Source organism: Magnolia sinica, chromosome 17, assembly GCF_029962835.1.
Source record: "Magnolia sinica isolate HGM2019 chromosome 17, MsV1, whole genome shotgun sequence".
NCBI classification, from domain to species: domain Eukaryota; kingdom Viridiplantae; phylum Streptophyta; class Magnoliopsida; order Magnoliales; family Magnoliaceae; genus Magnolia; species Magnolia sinica.
In genome coordinates this window covers 3,742,121-3,761,537 of record NC_080589.1, presented here as the reverse complement: position 1 = coordinate 3,761,537, position 19,417 = coordinate 3,742,121, and the positions used below count along the sequence as shown (strand labels likewise).

The following is a 19,417-nucleotide window of genomic DNA, read 5'->3' as shown; positions in this document are numbered from 1 at the left end:
ACGATGCATAATAGGGCCCACCAGATGGACGATTCTAATTCAAAGGTGAGAGTGTATGGACGCTGAGATGCAACAGACTAAATCTTGTCAGTCCATCGAGACGAACCGAGACCATCCTCCCGCTAAGAACAAACGGCCGCGTCTGGGACTCTGGGATGGTGGGATTGGATGGAATGCAGGGCTCCGTATAACAGCACCCATCCAGTTCCTACTTCTCACCATCTTATAGCACATCAATGATCTGGGCCATTCATCAGCTAGGGTGCATTTTCAACTTTCCCTGGACCAAAAACAACATTAATCCGATTATCAGGAAGGCCAAAATCGTCTGGAAAAAAATGGACGGTCAGGATAAAAGTCAAATCGAAAGTGCATGTGCGAGTCACTTGATGAACTGATCACCATGGTTTTTGAAATATAACCACCTAATGATAGCCGTAATGTGTGACACGTGCGCCTTCACATGTGGGAGCGGATTAGGTGAGACCGGATCCACCAAGGTGGGTGGGACCCCTGACTGTGGGGCTCACAGTGGCGTATGTACCTTAAATCCACACTGTCCAACTATTTTGAAAGCTCATTTTAGGGCATGATAAAAAAAATGAAGCTGAATCAAATCTTAGGTGGACCACACCACAGGAAACAGTCGTGATTGGATCCCCACCATTAAAAACTTAATGGATACTACCGGAATATTTATTTGTCATCCAACCTGTTGATAAGGTAAAAAACACTTAGATTAAAAGATCACAAAAATACTAGCTTGATCCAAAGATTTTAGGGCCCAGAAGAAGGTTTTAATGGTCAATCACCACTGTTTCCTGTACTATAGTCCATCTGGGATTTGGAACTGCTTCATTTTTTGGATCATGGCCTAAAATGAGCTTTCAATACGGATGGACGGCGTGGATTTAGTCACGTACATCACATGGGTTGATCCGGGGTCTCACCTAATCCTCTCCCTCACACGTGGGAACCAAGCCTCGCATGCATGCGATCCGGGTCCCGCATTCTATCAAAACACATCTAAAAATAGCGGCCGCGCTGAATTCTCCTCTAATTTGGTGAAGCTCCGACTCTTTCTATACGAAAAATCTCTCTCCAATCCCACGGGAAACTGCAAATTTCCCAAAATCTCCCTTTCTCTCTTTAATTCCGTTCTCGCAGTAAGTACGCAGGACTATCATATCTCCTATGGCGCACGACGAGCTTCCGATCCCCATATTCTCCTCCTTCGAGCCTGTCTATGGCGAAGGATCGCAGCTAGACGAAGCTCAGATCCGATTTGACAGACTGAAATCGAAGTTCGTCGAGGTGTTCGGCCACCAGCCGGATCTCTTCGCTCGATCTCCAGGTTCTGTTTCTCTGCTTTCGCTTCTTCATCTGATCTTCTGATTGTTGGAGGTAGCATGAAATCAGCAGTTGCGATATTGCGAATTTTTCGGATCTTGCAGGTCGAGTGAATTTGATCGGGGAGCACATCGATTATGAGGGCTATTCCGTTCTGCCGATGGCCATACGGCAGGATACGATCGTGGCCATCCGTAAACACGATGCTGGAGAGAGTCCGAAGCACCTTCGGATTGCAAACGTCAACGAGAAGTATACCATGTGCACTTACGAAGCCGATCCGAGCCAGGTAATTTTCTGGACATACATGCATTGGATGCAGCAGGCATGAAAAATCGATGGTTATTAAAAATAAAAAATAAAAAAATTGACTGTTGACAGTAAACATACATGTGTGGCCCACCTGATTACCTGATGAATGGCCCTGATTTTGGGCAAATCCATGTCGTTTTCTTTGGATTTTGTTTGCTTTATTGGAATTGGAATTTTGAGAATAGATAAAGAAATGGACAGGCGTGTATTTGTAGATGCATTTTTTAGTCTGTTTAAGCTGGGTTGAATGGTGTGATACTCTGTCATTGTCATGGATCACATGCATGTGTGTGTCCACTGTATACAGTCATTCTATCCACCCAATCCATACATTGCCTGAAAACACACTGATCTGATGATCCCATCTGACAAATGGATGTTTTCTGGTTGAATTCGTACTGTTGGCCATTTTTCATATTAGCTGTTCATTTGATGGCCACTGGCTGGATGGTTAGGATCATCCAGTTAATATGACTTTTGGGTTATGACGTGTGGGGGCCATGATTTGGATGGTTTTGATTGAGCTACATGTAGGGCACATTTACAGTTGTGCGTATGCTTGCTATCCATTTTACTCTGGTAGATAATGGTACAATTCCTCTTCATCTCACACCAATAGGCGTCCTCCTCTACTGGGGGAAGCTAATTGAGACTTTTTCATGGGATCTTGAATTCATAGTTATTGTGGTAGTTGATTCGAGACAGTTTCTTCCTAAGACAAGCCATTGCATTTCTTTTGCCTTTGTAGCTTTCATTGCTTCTACAAGCATTTGATGGCCGCTGGCTGGATGGTTAGGATCATCCAGTCAATTTGACTTTTGGATTATGAAGTGGGGGGCCATGATTTGGATGGTTTGATTGAGCTACATGGAGTGCACATCTATAGTTTTGTATGTATGCATGTTATCCACCAGATTATGATACAATTGCTCTTAATCTCACACTAATAGACTGGCCATTGCATTTCTTTTGCCTTTGCACCTTTCATTGCTATTACGAGCGTTATTTGAAAGCTCATAAGCTTTTGCATCTTTGCAGGAGATTGATTTGAAGAATCACAAATGGGGCCATTATTTTATTTGCGGGTGAGACATGAAACTTCAATTTTGGTTTAAGCTGCTTTTCTCCATTTAACCTTAACTTCTGACATCGGCATCAAAGCTTTAGCTGAAGTTCTTACTATCTCTTAAGAAGGATATTCCAAAATAAGTACATTTTTGATTAGTTTAACTTGAATGCTGGAAAGATTTATGGTCATACATATCCTCATCATTCGACATGTTTATAGATTTCCCTCGAATTGGTTTCTGATGGAAATTATCTTTTGGGATGTATTGCAACCACAAATGATCTTACTCTTTTTCATGAAACATTTTCCTTCTCTGAAACAAATCTTGCAATCTTTGAACATCCTAACATTGGTGTTCAAGATCTTCTCAAACCCTCGACTTTTGGATCTTAAGTTGGAGTATGGAATGGACAATCTGTGGGAAACCTAAATTACATCTCCATTTTCTCTCAGTCAAGCTATAGGACATTTGGTGCATGTTCTCAGATGTGTATTTTTTTTAAAAAAAAAATCTAAGAGGTGTGTCTAGGCATTTTTAAAATCTAAGAGGTGTGTCTAGGCACATGCTCATGTGCATGTTTGCTCTTGTTCTTCTCTAATATTCTGAACTATTATGTTCCTTGACAACGTAAAATGTTCTGCAGGTACAAAGGATTTTATGAATTTCTTAAATCAAAAGGATTTGATATCGGTGAACCTGTTGGGCTTGATGTCATGATTGATGGAACTGTTCCTACAGGTGTTGTTTCTTTGCCAGTTCGATGCCTATTTCATAATTAAAATGTTATTGCTGCTTCATACCAAAGATTTAAATTAAATAGCTCTTGGAATAACAAATTATTTTCTTATGAAACGGAATAACTTTCATTCTACATCTTGCTCATGCAGGGTCTGGATTGTCCAGCTCAGCAGCATTTGTCTGCTCATCTACCATCGCTATAATGGCTGTGTTTGAGAAAAACTTCCCAAAGGTTAGTCCTGTTTTTTCACTCTCTCTCTCTCTCCCTCTTTTTTAAACCTCTTTGCTCTGTCTCAAAATTTTCTCTGTTGTAATGCATGCTTTTGTCTTAATACCCATTTATTATTAAAACTACTTCTAAATGAAAATTTATTTTAGTATTGACATGCTGTCATGCTCATTTTTTAATGAATACCCATGTTTTCTAATTTCAAGATACTGATGATCACCATTTGGACCATTACCCTTGTCATCCCATGTAAAGAAAGATTAAAAGTAAAATAAAGTTATTGAAAGTATTTCTATGTGAATTGGCTTAATATGTTGATTTTAAATGAAGTAAACAATCGATGGTAACAATTTCCTTGGTTAAGATTTTCTCCCAGCTTAATATTTTCTCGTTTATAAGTTTATTTGTGGGCCAAATTGGTGGCAATGAGCAACCATTTGAGAAGAACTATTCTATTTGTAGAGCCTAACCAAATCAAGTCATATGATGCAGACCAGCTATCAGTCTCCTCTATGAAGTTTCTCATTATTCTCATTCACTATTTTTTCAGAAAGAAATTGCCCAAGTTGCATGTGATTGTGAGCAGCACATTGGGACACAGTCGGGTGGAATGGATCAGGTGAGATATCACTTGGCACACAATTATCCTTTTTTTACTATGTTGCCCATGAAACTAAAGAAATTCATATTAATTTGCTCTATCCTATAATATTTTGAGTTTGTACATCCTATTAGTTTCTAGTTAAATTGAAAATTTTATGTTTTTTTTTTTTAGATTTTATAAAGTTCAACTGTCTGACTTTGCCTTTTGTACTATCTATCCTTGACATCGAGGAATTATTTTCATCCATCTCTGTTTTAAAATTAAGTTTAATGTTATATTGTCTTGCATGTTCTTGGTGCATGCTGAACGGAGATCAAGGAACATGATTTTGGGATTTCTCATCAGCCTATTTATTATTGTAGTGTTTTCATTTCTTACGTTTGATTACAATTGTGACCCTACTTCCTCTTGTTGAAATTAAAGTCCAAAATTTTCTTATAGATGAAGTTTCTTATTTTATACAATCTATTGTGGTTTTGCAGGCAATCTCTGTCATGGCCAAGTCTGGTTTTGCTGAGTTGATTGATTTCAATCCTATTCGTGCAACTGATGTGAAATTACCTCCTGGTGGATCTTTTGTGATTGCTCATTCTTTGGCAGAATCTCAGAAAGCAGTAACTGCTGCAACAAATTACAACAACCGGGTTGTAGAATGTCGGCTCTCAGCTGTAAGTTTTGAATTTTTCACCGAAACATGGAAAAAAAATATCTTGGTTCCATGATGTCCTTATTCATTTTGCACCTCTTATCTCATAAGATATGAGAACATTTTGTCATCCTCGGAGGTAAATGTAGACAAAAGGTTTTATTCCGGAGTGCCAGTTCAACCAGAATATCTATTTCTTTGTTCCTTGATAGGATAGATGAATCTCAGCATAGATCTTGACTTCCTAAAACTTGGGGATGCAGGATGCCCTGTTTTGAATGGTAGCTGACCCTGGATTTTGTTTTCTGGAAATTTGGATATAATGGCTATTGGAATGAAACTACTCTATCTGCGGGGTTTTGTGCAGTAAGGTGGATGGTGGTTAATGATTGTTTAATGTCACATACACAGATAATATCATAATACATTAAGAAAACCTTTTAAGTTTTCTTGCAGGAGTATGGTCACAAGTCCTACGGTCCTATGGAACGGGATACGTGTACCTGTTCTTCAGTTGGGTTCCATGGACCGCATGTGTGCATTGAATGTGGCCTGCTAGGCTGCTTCTCAATTTGCTCCTTTGATTGGTCTATTTGATGAATGGACTACTTTAAGTTTCAGGACTTGACCAGAAATTGGTTGGCCTCCCTGATCATGACCTTTATCTCTTCTCCACCTGCATTTTGCACATTTCAAAGGAGTGCCATCACATGTGTCAACAACTATCATGGGTTTTGTGCATGCTATGCTTGTATCATGTGCCCTGTGGAGTTCTCATATTCTTGCACACAGTTCAAGTGCTTCCTCAGAGAGAGGACAGCATGTCACTGGTTGGCTGCATATAGTTTATCCCTTTAATTGATGGCATGTTTCACTGTTATTATAGTGTCACTACTACATCCCTGTTCTTGGATGTGACAATTGCAAAAGCTTAAACTCTTACTTTGGATGACATTCATAACATCATATATAGTTCTTCCTGTTTCCTATGTCCACAAGGTGGAAAACTCATTTCTTATTCTTGGGTCCATTTTAATATCCTATTACATCACTACTGCTTATAAGGCTGTCAAAGGACCGGATCTTGGTTGGTTTGGGCTTGTGCTTCAAACTTGTTGGGCCGGGTCTTTTTTTTAGCCCTTATCTCACCCTGCCCATTGAAAACCCGAACTACTATATCAACCACACTTTGGCTGTTGGGAGGCTGTTTGGGTTATTTTAGACTCCGTAAACTCTCTATTACTGCTGATAGTATTTTTGCATTCTATGTTACTAATTCCGCATACAATGTTGTTCCTGTAGATTGTCCTTGGTATAAAGTTAGGGATGAAACCAAAAGATGCAATCTCCAAAGTGAAAACTCTCTCTGATGTTGAGGGTTTGTGCGTATCTTTTGCTAATAGCCGTGATTCTTCTGATCCTGTGCTCGCTGTTAAGGTATTCATTTTTCTCTTTTTAGTTATGTTTTGGAATTGGATTTAGAGAGAGTGTGTGTTCGCTTGTGTTTATGAAAATGTAAGGTGGTGATTGAGTTCTCGCAACAAAGTGGCAATCAACTTCAAACTGTTTTTTTCAATCATGAAAATTGGATTTGTGCTGAATGGAATAATTCTTTACACCATTTAGAGAAAACTGTGCACCCGAACAGTTTGGAATTTGGGCCAACCTCCTAAGTGCAGCCCATTGACAACTACTGTTTGATAACCTCCATGTGGTAGGATTAGAGTTCCTATTTCCTTAAGCTAGTAGACTTTCAATGCACCACTGGTTGATAAACATTTCTTATACAGGAATTTCTGAATGAGGAACCTTATAAAGCTGAAGATATTGAGAAAATTACAGAGGAAAGTCTCACATCGATCTTGGGTAATTCACCAACTTCGTTAGCTGTACTTAGAGCTGCGAAGCATTTTAAGCTATTTCAGGTGATTACTTTAATACTGTACTGTGTTACATGAACTGCATATGCTTTACTTATTACAAGTCTCCACCCGGTTTACATCTCTTGTTGCGTCATATTCTCCATGTTTTTTAATGATCCTTTGTTACGGAACTTCATTTTTTTTATTTAATTTAAATATGCTAGTAAGATCAATTAGTGGTGACTTGGACTTGCCTGAATGTCAAGCTTTTATCCAAAAAAAACAAAAAAACAAAACACAGAAGTAGTTAAAAATCTTCTCAGGTTGGGAGTGATATTTGCAATTTTCTTTTAGCAGTTAGCAAGTTAGCATGCACCATCATTTACTCCATGCTTTTAGTAGGTATATTGTAGTTCACCAATCTGTTTTTTTTAGTTGAGCGTCTGACTTGGATTGATATGTATGTTCCAGCGAGCCTCCCATGTATACTCAGAAGCTAAGCGTGTTCACGCTTTTAAAGATACCGTGCAATCAAAACTCAGGTTTGTCTCATTTGTCAATCCATTTTAATCTTGTAGACACACATGACATTATTGTGCACATCATCAAACAGTTTATGTGAGATGTATATTTCATTTAGCACAAGAAACTTACACGTATCTCATAAGCAACTAGTAATTATCTTTGATTCTTTTCCTATAATTTGGAAGAAGGTTTTAGTAAAATGAAAAAAGGAAAAAGATATTTCCGCTCAAGGATACAGTCACACATCATTAGTGTATTGCACTCAACTCCATGATCTGAGCTCGTCTGCTTATACATTAATTTCACAATGAATTCCTTCCATCAGAACCAACAGGATGATTGTCTGACAAATTGGTACTTCAGATGGATGTCAGTCTTAACTCTTCTGCCATCTCACAGTCACAGCATATAAATAATCCCAGTCACAACATATAAATAATCCCTCTGATCCAAACAGGATGATGTTGGCACTTGTTACCATCCCTCTCCCTCTCTAAGATGGGCTCGTCTTTCCTTGTTTGAGCAGACCCTCCCAGTTTGTCCTGGTCTTTTTTTGGTAACAGAATCAAGGGATTTCATTAGCAAACGAGAGAAAAAAAAAGATACTAGACAGAAAAAAAAAAAAAAAAAACTTCCCTATGTAAAAATTCCCCCAGCACACCACTTTGGCCAATGTGCGGGCATGATCATTTGCCTTTCTTCCAACATGGAAGGCAACAGTGCTGGCTTCTTCTGGAGTCCAGTCCTATTGTAGGCAAGGTGGGATTCAGACCCAAGTTGTCATGATTGTGACTTGGTACTATCGATTGAGAGCTAAGGGCTTCATCTCAATTTCAATCAACTGATGTGTTAATAATGAAACTTCAACAACAAATCCATCCAATAGAGAACATCTGGTGCCCTTGTTGCAGTGCACATCCTTTATTTTTAAAAAAATCCAGGTCTTCTTTTTTGACATTTTGACCAACGCTCATCTTGAACTGTGGAATAAGAAAATAAAGATCAAATCAACCTTTTTCCTTTTTAACTTATGATGAATCGAGAGAAAAATAGAGGTCGACTGCAACAAGTTGGTCTGATGCATCCTAACAATAGGTGGCAATCAGGATTGAGCTGAGATGTAGATAAATGAGTTTCTTGAACCGTTGAACAAGAACGAGATGTTCAAATTAGCCTCTCTTTTTTTCTCTTTATGTATGATGAACAAGGGAAGAAATCAGAGACTACGACTTCAACCATTTAGTCTTTCTTGTGCTTCCATACAAAAAGTGGCTGTCGGGATTTAGCACCACAGCCTAATGATGGGGACATTCTCAATCACATGTATTGTCTTTGTAGCGAAATTGTAGCTATTCAAGGACTCAGATTTATTGATGGGTTTAAGCATGGGTTGACCATATAATGCACATCCAAGAAGTTCAAAGAATTGATCTGGAGGTAAATATCATATTTCTAAAAATCTGGTGACTCGACTCCAAAACTTAGCTTAGTCAACTCTACTTGACAGAACTTGACCCGAGTCACTAGGAAACTCGCCAGGACAATGACCTGGTTCTGACATCGCAAGACTTGTTGGCATGACTTGATCCAGGTAACTCGGCTGTGAGGCATGACTTGTTGGCATGACATCGCAAGACTTTTTTTTTTAATAATAAGAGAAGCTGAAATATGAGGTTTGAACCCACAATCTTAGGGAAGAGAACAAACTCATCTCCTAACATGCCAAGAGCTATTTGTCTGACTATTTTACACATTCTTTAATATTTAACCCAATTTTAGAGATATGTATCATCACTCTAAACATCCTCTAATTTATTCATTAAATATTGAGCCAAGTCAAATAAGGACTCAATCGAGTTTTCAAGTCGATCCAACCTGGCTGGATAATGAGTCAAGTTGAGTTTTCCAGTTTTTGAACTATGGTAAATATTAATTTGTTCCAAGTGACACCAACTAGAAGGGTCATTTTTGCAGTGATGAGGACATGCTAAAGAAGCTTGGTGATCTGATGAACGATAGTCATTACAGTTGCAGTGTTTTGTATGAGTGCAGGTATGAGTCTTTCAGCATGTGCACGCATAATCCACAAATCAAGGCATGAATGCTTGTTTTCATCTATGCTTCCATTGAAGCACATGTAATCCTCAATTCTGCGTAGACTGCATTCACAAGTACTGCTCAAATATGTCAAGACATGCATTTTTTATGGGCAATGCTAATGAATCTGGTTGCTATTGTACTCGTCAGACCTAGCTTGGCCCACTTATTTCCATGCTGAAAATTTTTCTTGAGGTCCCCAACCTCGTGGCTGGACTTGGACATGCTTTTGCCCATCCTGGCCCCGGACCTTGACATGCTTTTGCCTCTGTCCTGTCCCCGTTGCAATCCTAAATCTACATTATCTTTTGACTACTAGTTTCCTTCCCTATTTTTTTTTTTTTTTTTCATTAGCTGTCCAGAGTTGGAAGAATTGGTAAAAATATGTCGTGACAAGGGAGCTCTTGGAGCAAGGCTTACAGGAGCTGGATGGGGTGGCTGTGCAGTTGCATTGGTGAAGGAGAGTATTGTCCCACAGTTCATACTTAATTTAAAGGTTAGTTCTTGATCGTTTCTAACTAGAATTTTCTACTTCACTGAGGAAAAACTTACCTTGCGGATTAGCCGGGGTGTCAATATACCATGCCAGGTCCAGCCTGAGCCCGACCTGACAATAACCCGGTGTTATCCCAAGTTGGGCCAAACTTTTTAAACCTGCCCGCTTGAATAGAAATTAATGTGGCCTCATCATCTGTTCTTCTCATTAGCATACACCATTCATAGTGTGGGGTTGTGTGCACATTGTAATAAGCCCACATGTGTACACGTGATCTCACGTCACGGTGTCACATGTGCCAGCATGACCAACAAGCAATATCCAAGCCATCCATGAGTTGAGTCCAAGTGTGTAGATGTTCTCACCCAACAAGATAAGAGTACATTCGGAAAGTGGGCCATGGTGTTAGAAGATGGTTGGACGGACAGGTAACAAAACTTCAACGAAGTTTTTTCCAATCATAGATTGTTTCATAAACTGTAGCCTACCTGATGAGTGGACCGACGTATTCTGTGGAGAGCATCTCCACAGTGGCACCCTGATGAATGGACGATAAATTATCATCCAACTGGCATGTAATTAGCAGTCTTGTTTGTAAGAGACATCCAACCCATCCAAAAGGTTGGCCCCACCATAAAGATTGGCAATTGTGCATTGTTTACTTCAGGGTGGCTTCATGATGAGTGGACAGGCATGATTTGCATCAGGTGTTTTTCATGGTGGCGGGGCCAATCTTTTGGACAGGCCGGATGTTGTACACACTTGACCCATTGCTGATTATGCGCTAGTTGGACGGTCACTCTGCTGTCCAATTAGTTGGGTGTGAGACCTGGTGTGTGTGTGTGTGTGTGTGTGTGTGAGAGAGAGAGAGAGAGAGAGAGAGAGAGAGAGATTAATGTGTAGTTCTTATCATGGCTTACTCCTAGCCCAGCCTGGCCAGTTGGTGGATGAGTGTCAACATGCCTGGCTTTAGACACGGACCAACTGTCCTACTAGACCTAGCACCTGACCCATGGAGGGCTAGGCTTGAAGCATGATAAACAAGCCCAACCATTTCACAATGACAGTATGACAGCCTTCCTAGCTACTGCCAGAAATTTCTCTACAGATTCATCTTACTACAAAAGACCTCAAACAATCTCTTGGAGTCCCATAATCAAGGTTTAAAGTATCGTCCAAAACTTGGTATATATCGCCCAGTCTGTTCCAGTATCACCCATGAATGATTCAGATCTATCAGCCCCGTGTCAGCCTGAAACCGCCCAATATGGGGTGATACGTAATGGTATTGGTGGTGAATGATACGTTATGTAACACACCCATTAAAAACCTATCATTTAAAATTGCCAAAGCAGTCCATTCTCAATCTATAGAAAACCTTGCAATCCTATACATTCCCCAAATTGAAAGGTGAATTATAATTTTCTATGCATTACCTACGTCCTTTCTTGCATTTTTAATTATATTTCTACATCCTTTTGACCTAATCATTAAGACTCATGTCTTGTGGATTCTCATGGATCTTTTTTCTGCTAAAGTGCTCTCAATCATTTAAGCATTTGAGCAGAAACCAGTTTCTTTTCCCACCACAGCATCTTTATTCTAGAATTACAATATCTATTTCATAAATGTTGAATACTATATTGCCAATGGTAGTTTATAATATTGAAAAAGCAGTGTTCCATTGTCACTACACTTTTGTTTAGAATACTGCATTGGCTTTTCTGGGACCCATATCTGTAGCACTGGAAAACTGTCGACCCCATTCCACCACCGTGCATGATGGGGATCCCAACACGTACTTCGTAATGTGATCTGTAATCACGATTTTTAAATGGGTGTTGTGTTTCCCGCCCACCATCCATGGATGGTGTGAGATTGGTGTTCACAGAATGTTGTTGTGTGCACATTTTTCCCTAGCATGTCCATGTCAGTTATTATTGCCTGCTATTTATTGAAATATATGATTTTTTTTAAAAAAAAATATTTATTATTATTTTATTTTTTGTGTGTTTCAGGAGTCTTTCTACCACTCTAGAATTGATAAGGGTGTGATCGACAACAACGATCTGGGCCTGTATGTTTTTGCATCCAAGCCGTCGAGTGGGGCCGCAATATTTAAGTTTTAAGCTCCAGTTGTGCCGTTGATCTTCTTTTAATCCATGGTGGGTAAATGTCACTATCAATGTCGGATGACCATGCAATTTAACGGAATAAATGCCTTTTTTTCTTTTTTCAAGAAAAGATTCGAAGCGTCTACGTTTGGAGTTGTGCATTTGTGAACGGGGTCACCATGGGCCCCACCATGGATTGTTAACCAACGTGAAGGTTTTTTAGGCAATCCTCAATGCCGGATTTCAGGACAGAAATGGACGGGTGCAAAAGCTTAGATATCCACATCCAGTACGCAAGCCCAGCGGTTGGTGTACCTGACTTTGGACCAGTTCACATGGGTGGTGGGGCCCACCTGATGAGCAGCCCTGATTTTGTTTGTAGGTGGAATTATGCTATAAACACCTGTAAAATATTTTGGTGCACTTTCATGGACACGTTGACCAGCTATAAGATTGGATGGTTGAGAGAAAAGGTTACGGACAGTCCATATTCAATGCATGGCTCGATATCACAGACCTTTCCTTCACATACAGGAAAAGTTCCCATTGCTAGTTGTCTTTTTGACCTTGATTCTTTAAGCAAAAGCTATCTCCACCGTTCATGCCTTTACAGAAAGTTACAACCACCACCAATCTTCACAATGCCAGCTCAAGGGAGAGTAATGGATCTACAGAAGCCTTCACATGCAATAAGGATTGAATACCTACCATTAAAAACTTCTTGACGACTACAAAAGTTTTGGATCAAGCTGATATCTATGTTTTCATTTCATCCAGGTTATTGCGATCTTACCAGCAGCTTGGATGGTAAGTAACCAGTATGGTGGGCCTTAGGAAGTTTTTAACGATGGGTGTTTTATGACCACTGTTTCCTGTGGTGTGGTCCATTTTATATTTGTATCTGCTTCATTTTTGGAACCATGCACAAAAATGAGCTGAAAAAACTGATGGACGGCTTGGATATGCAAGATATAGATCAACGTGAGCCTCACGGTCAGGGAAACACCCACTAACGTGTTACCCGGGCCACGCACGGATCATGTGGGCCACACGATATTGGATTCTCTGTTATCCTCACCCATTTTTATCATAAACGTGTGGCCCACTTGATAAGTGGGCCAGTCTGGTTAGGGGCAATTGCAATGACGAAAATGATAAAGCCTATTCAGAGCAGACCATGGATGGTACCGTTCGTTCATGTACAATTAATAAAACATGAAACATGTCTTTTTGTCCTGTCCGTTGGAAGAGGATTAGGTACGGCCCGGCAACATTCGGCATGGTGCGTCCGTGACCGTGGGGCCCACCTTGACGTATGTGTAGCATATCCACGCCGTCCATTCATTTTTTTGAGATCATTTAAAGGAATGATACAAAAAATGAAGCAGATCTAAATGTCAGGTGGACCACACTACAGAAAACAATGATGATTGAATGCCCATATTTAAAAACTTCCTAGGACCCACTGTAATGTTTATTTGCCATACAACCCCTTGATAAGGTCACACAGATCTGGATGAAGGGACCAAAATAAATATAAGCTTGATCCAAAAATTTTGTGGCCTAATGGTCAATCACCACTGTTTCATGTAGTGTGGTCACCTGAGATTTGTATTTAATTCATTTTTTGTCCCATGCCCAAGATGATCTTTAAAAATGGATGGACGGTGTGGATATACTACACATACATCAAAGTGGGCCCCACAGTTAGAGCCCACTTTGACGACAATATGAGACGATAAAATCTCGCCAGATGGCTGAGATTCTTCTTCCATGAGTGGTTAAGACGTGCTTTTGTTATAATTGCTAAGATGTGCCAGACCCTCCTCACTTACACGTGGCAGAGATGGGATGAGGATGGCGATTGTTCTGGTGGCGGGCCACTGCGCGGATAGATTATTTCCGAGAATCAAGTGAATTGGAATATGGTAGGTAATTGTCACTGGCCTAGAAAAGAACGGTGAGAGCAACGGTCCACGTTCACCTATAACCGCTTCCAAAAAAAGAAAGAAAAAGGACGCGGTCAGAGTCGTCCGATCAATTTGATTTTAATCTTATAGCCCATCCATACGGTGGCCCACCTGATCAACGGTCCCGATCACCAGATTGTAGTGAGCAAGCCACGTAGAATTTTTATGCAACGTGTACGTGGATTGGAATGTGGTAGGTAATTGTCACTGGCCTGGAAAAGAACGGTGACAGCAACGTTCCGCGTTCAATCATAGCCAAAAAAAGATGCAATCAGAGTCGTCCGATCAATTTGAATTTTATTTTATAGCCCATCCATACGGTGGCCCACCTGATCAACAGTTCCGATCACCAGATTGTACCAAGCGGACCACATAGAATTTTTATGCACCCTCATCCACCATCGTCTGTCTAGATTTAAGTTAATCTGCAACCGTCCAAATTGGTAGCCACATTTTGGATGGATCATACCCCTTGAATCACATCGAAACGACAACACCAGCTATCAATTCACCAAGGCCCGAACTTTTGACCGTTTGGATTCACATATCTAAATGCCACGTGTACGGCCTTCGGTTAAAAGAAATATCTTAAATGGTGTCCACCTCACACCAAATCCGGGCGCATCTATGGCTTTGCGGTGGTCCCCAGGTCTACCAAAAAGCCCTCCCTGACTTAGTGCCCACACGTGTAGTGCGTGCACCAGCCCGGGCTCACGCTATTGCCGTCTTTCACTCCCCCACGGTCCACGTATGGAGACGAATAAAACTTTGATACTCTGAAAGACTACGATGGTTGATACGCAGATATTCAGAAATTTCAAACATGAAATACAATATCTCAATTTAAACCGTTCTAAGTATGGACCTAAAGTTTGATAGATCATAAATTAATAAGATAAACTTATTCAATTTCTTAAATGGACGACTTGTAGACATTTAATCGACAGACCAAGAAAAATAGTCAATGCCAAAATCAACAAAATAATGTCCATAAATCAACGTTTAGAACATATCGTTAAGTGTGAATTTTTTTTCATATAATCTATATTCGTGTATTATCATTATCTGGAAAGTTCAAATTAAGTAATTGTTAGGTAAATATGCAAGCTGTTAGTGGCTGTGTATGAACCATGCAATCTGCCAGAGTAAAAAATAACTCCCCGTGAAGGACCCAAAGGCCCTCCTTAATTCCCGCTTTATATCCTCTTCTGAAACAAGTGTCGGCCCCACATTTTTCTTTTTTCCCTTTTTACCCTTCCTCTTTTCCGGAAATTCCATCTCCTCCCGTATATGCCTTCCCTCGTTCCAGAGATTCGAACGCGGGTCCCGAATTTTCAGCTATTTGCTGGAAGGACCCTGGATTATCTTTTTTCTTGTTTGCTTGAAATCCCCTATAATCCCATTTGGAATCTTGCTTCTGTAGATCTAGGGTTTTCTCTGATTGCAGGTAAGGAGATGCTTTTCTTGGTTCTTTCTTTTTTGTGGTTTTTCAATTTCTGCATGTTTACGGTTATTGTTTTGTATTTTGGAGGTGCATTTTAGGTTTAGGGTTTCGTTTTTCCTAGGGTTTTGTGAGATGCATTCTCTTTCTGTTTTTGCCCTTTTGATTTGGGGATTTTTTTTCTAATGGTCTTTTTTTATTTGGGTTTTAGGAAGCTGCATTTTGAGGTAGAGTTTGTGTTCTAGGGCTTCAATGATCTTCTATTTTTGTTGCTATTTTAAGATTTTTTTTGAAGGCTTCTTTTATTAAATGTTTGGTTATTTGGATATATTCTGTTGATTTTTCTGTTCTTCTTCTTCTTCTTTTTTTTTGGTAAATGCAGGATCTTTAGATTTGTAGGGTTTATAAGAAATGGGATTTGGAGATTACAGGTCTGTGTATTTCCGGAATGCGATTTTGTAATTCTTCGATTTTGGGTTGAAAAACAAACCAGAAAATAATGATAGTGCCTTCAAGAAAATTAGGAGATAAGAGGAATTGGAGTTCTGGAAACACAATCGTAGAAATTCTCTGATTTTCAATGCAGGCCATTTTATATGTAAATTTTGAGATTTTACAGCGTCCCAATTAATATTTGCTTAGTTTCGGTTTTTAAGATGCATGTGAATCTGAATTTTCAGAAGGGAGAATCTACGCTGCCAGGTTGAATGGCGAAATCTGAATTTTCTCATTACTGAAGAGAATCTCTAATTTTCATGATTTAGAAGGCGGGGAAAGGTCAACAAGGAGAGTAGTTTTGTTATGGACAATACAGATCCAAGAGAAAGAGATCTCTGTATCGATCTCGAAAGTGGTGCGACCACAAGTGAAGAAGAAGGTCCGAGAGATGGAGTTGCCAGCTCCAGAAGGAAGAATTTGTTAGATAGGGTCTGGAGTGGATTCGTGAGCTTTGACGGATCAGTGAAAACTAAAGAAGGCATAAGTCCACATGAGAATTTGTCGAATCCTGACGAGGTTTGTGTCGAGAATGTAGGCTTGTTGATAGAGAGGTTTGGAGGAGAAGAGAGAGTGAGTTTTGTGGAGACTTCAAGGATAGAAAAACCAAAGAAGAAGAGCTGTAAAAAGCCTCCTAAGCCGCCCCGTCCCCCGACAGCGGTGTTGTTACATGCCGCTGACCAGAAGTTGGCCAGGGAGATTACTGAGCTTACCATGTTAAAGAAGGCGAGGGTTGAACGGATGAAAGCACTGAAGAAGATGAAAGATGGGAAGACAACATCATCCAGTAGTAGTCTGTGCGCCTTGGCCATTACCATTATCTTCTGCCTTATTATAATCTTGCAAGGTACATAGTTGTGAATTGTAATTTGAATGGGTCTCTTTCAATCCAATTTCGAATTATTTCGAGTTCAGTTTGTGTTTTCGTTGATTTTCTTTGGATGTTAACCTGATCGAAATTTAGGGTGTTTGTCTCTAGATCTCTAGCTTTTTATATATATAGATAAAATCCAATATCTGAGTTGTTAAATAATTCAGTCTTAAGTATTCTCTTCTTCTTTTATTTCAAGTTATCTTTCAAAAAAAATAATAATAATAATTCAGTCTTAAGCTGTAATGATTTCTAAGACATTCTGTCAGCAGCAGGAAACAAGATTTAAATTTCAAGACTAAATAGGATATTCAATCTTGGATCTTTGTGAGCCTGACCCATGATTCAGTGATTTTTGCATGAACATGTTAGTTTGAGACGTTGAAATTTAGAATCATTTTATAAAACTCATTGTATTTGCATTCAACTATAAGGCTTGCTACATATTCATTAACTGAATTCATCCACTTTCTAAAAAATATTCATTAGCTGAATTCTTTTACACTAAATGCTATGCAATATATTGCGATTGTAAGTTTGTAGGAAATGAATGATCAATATGTAGGGAAGTGCAACTTGGGCAGGATGAGTATGGTTGAGGGTCAATTCGAGCCCAACCCAATCTCAAGAGGAACCAACCTGCAACCTGAATTCCAACCCAAGGTACCCAACCCGAAGTCCTCTATATTCAACCCAACCCTACTCAAATACATGCGATTTTTCCCAACCCATATTTGCTCAACCCAAACCCAAACTGAAAGCCAAGCAGTATCCAAATCAGATTGGTGTTTTTCAACCCAAACACAACCCAAGGACCTTGACAACCTGACCCGAACTCAGGTTTGGTCAATAGTGTTCATGGGTTTACCTGAATCCCAGTTGCAGCCCTATCAATTTTCCAATTTCTTGTGAATGTATGCATGATATTTATATGTGATAAAGCTATTTCTTATATCTACTTGCATCTATCAAAGCTTTGGTTTTCCTGAGTTAACTCTTTAGAAACCTTACTACCCATTCTTGCACTGATTCTATACCTAAAAATAGCAAGATTGAAGCGAGAAGCTGTCAGCTAAGCACACACTTGAGATTTGAACCATATCAATCTATTGAGTTTTTACTGAACAGCACTTGAAAATGAGGCGGTTTGCTTCTTTGCAGGAGCATTTTCCAGAAGCAGCTCAAATGTTCAATTTCAAGGGTCACCTGAGGCTGCATTAGCGACAGGGAGAGGATTGATTTCGGTTCAGTATAATAGGAAAGTTCCTGCAAGAGGAGGTACCATTGGTCCTGGATCTGGATCTCCCAGGTATGCTGCTTTTCTTTGCTTGATTTGGATTGTGTTGTGGTGGCATTTTACAGTATAGATGCATCCTATCTTTGTTGGAGAAATCGGTTAAAGTTGCTCAATTTCTCATGTCTCATTGTATGAGTGATTGATTGTTCTTGATTCTTTATTACACACCATTTTTTTTTTCATTAACGAAATTTCAAGATCACTGCTGATCGTTCTCTGGTAAAGTACACTTGCATCAACACAGCATCCCTGTGGTCTTTTGAAATGAACTTCGTGAGAACCTGTGTTGGAGAGGGAATCTATCAATCTTCTGAAGTCATCTATGCATGTTGATGAGAGCTCCTGAAATCTGCTGTGTTGTTTCTTCTTCTTCTTCTTCTTCTTCTTTTGGTGCCAAGTAATTTGGGTGTTCAAGTGATCAATCTCCTCATATTCTTATTGTAGCATTATAGAGCCAGTCCCTGGGTCAGGCACTCAGGAAGAAAGGAGTAGATTTTCAGGCTGACTATAACTTCTCCATAACGAAGAATTCCAAGAGTAAATATCTGAGACGGTGTCTTCGGGTAATATGTGCTTGAACTTTTCTCGTTGTACACTTGTGTCTGTAACAGCTCATTCAGACAGTTTCAGTTGTATATATGAAGATGTTGTATGCCCATGAAGCTGGAAAACGGCGAGGAAGGTGCCCCCATTTACAACAGCACAAGCAATCCGTTACTGCTTGCTGAAAATTAAGGTTATTTTAGTTATTAGGGATTTCTCTGGCATTTCAGCAGTTCCTTGCAATATATAGGCTTATTGCTATGCATGGAAGATTCATGATATTACCTGAAAGATGACAAGGAATGGAGCATCTGACTCTCTTGTTCAGTTATTTTGAAGTACTGGAGTATTTGATGGTCACATTGAGTTGAGTTCAATTGGGACACCTGGACTTTTGATCGACCAATCTGGACTGCCCATTAGATCCAACATGTATATTATGTGCTACCATGAAAGATATCATGCCCATAAGATGAATCCAATCCGTCCATAGGATGGTTTTCTTTCTTATAGCCATTTGTTTTCCAAGCTATGGATGGAATAGTAAGGATGATCCTGATAAAAGTGATGCTTAAGAACCATAAGCAATCCAAGATGTGCTCTAACAAAATAAATGTCTCAAATTGTTGATGGAACCTAATTTTTTAAGTAAATGATCTTGACCATCTATGTTTATCGTTGTTGATTGGAAGGTTAGAACTGTTCGGTGGGTGTGATTTTTTCATTGTAGCCCATATATATATATATTGGACAGTCT

General features: G+C 39.6%; 2 protein-coding genes across 3 annotated transcripts; both read left to right on the top strand.

Moving 5' to 3' along the window:
* The first annotated feature begins 1,043 nt into the window (after positions 1-1,043).
* LOC131230832 (galactokinase) lies at positions 1,044-12,188 on the top strand. The gene is made up of 13 exons (XM_058226839.1): positions 1,044-1,354; positions 1,455-1,639; positions 2,701-2,747; positions 3,376-3,470; positions 3,620-3,702; positions 4,250-4,318; positions 4,786-4,971; positions 6,252-6,386; positions 6,740-6,874; positions 7,283-7,353; positions 9,311-9,388; positions 9,788-9,929; positions 11,948-12,188. Exons 1-13 carry the CDS (start codon positions 1,195-1,197, stop codon positions 12,056-12,058), a joined length of 1,497 nt encoding a protein of 498 aa, XP_058082822.1. The 5' UTR covers positions 1,044-1,194; the 3' UTR covers positions 12,059-12,188.
* Positions 12,189-15,236: 3,048 nt separating this feature from the next.
* Positions 15,237-18,925, top strand: LOC131231196 (uncharacterized). 2 transcript variants are annotated; one of them, XM_058227310.1, is made up of 5 exons: positions 15,237-15,460; positions 15,837-15,885; positions 16,135-16,796; positions 17,982-18,129; positions 18,562-18,925. In XM_058227310.1, the coding sequence occupies exons 3-5, from the start codon at positions 16,256-16,258 to the stop codon at positions 18,620-18,622; spliced, it is 750 nt and encodes a 249-aa protein (XP_058083293.1). In that variant the 5' UTR covers positions 15,237-15,460; positions 15,837-15,885; positions 16,135-16,255; the 3' UTR covers positions 18,623-18,925. The 2 variants fall into 2 exon arrangements, with proteins under 2 accessions (XP_058083293.1, XP_058083292.1); XM_058227309.1 differs by lacking the exon at positions 15,837-15,885 and having other exon boundaries at positions 15,238-15,460.
* Positions 18,926-19,417: the final 492 nt, after the last annotated feature.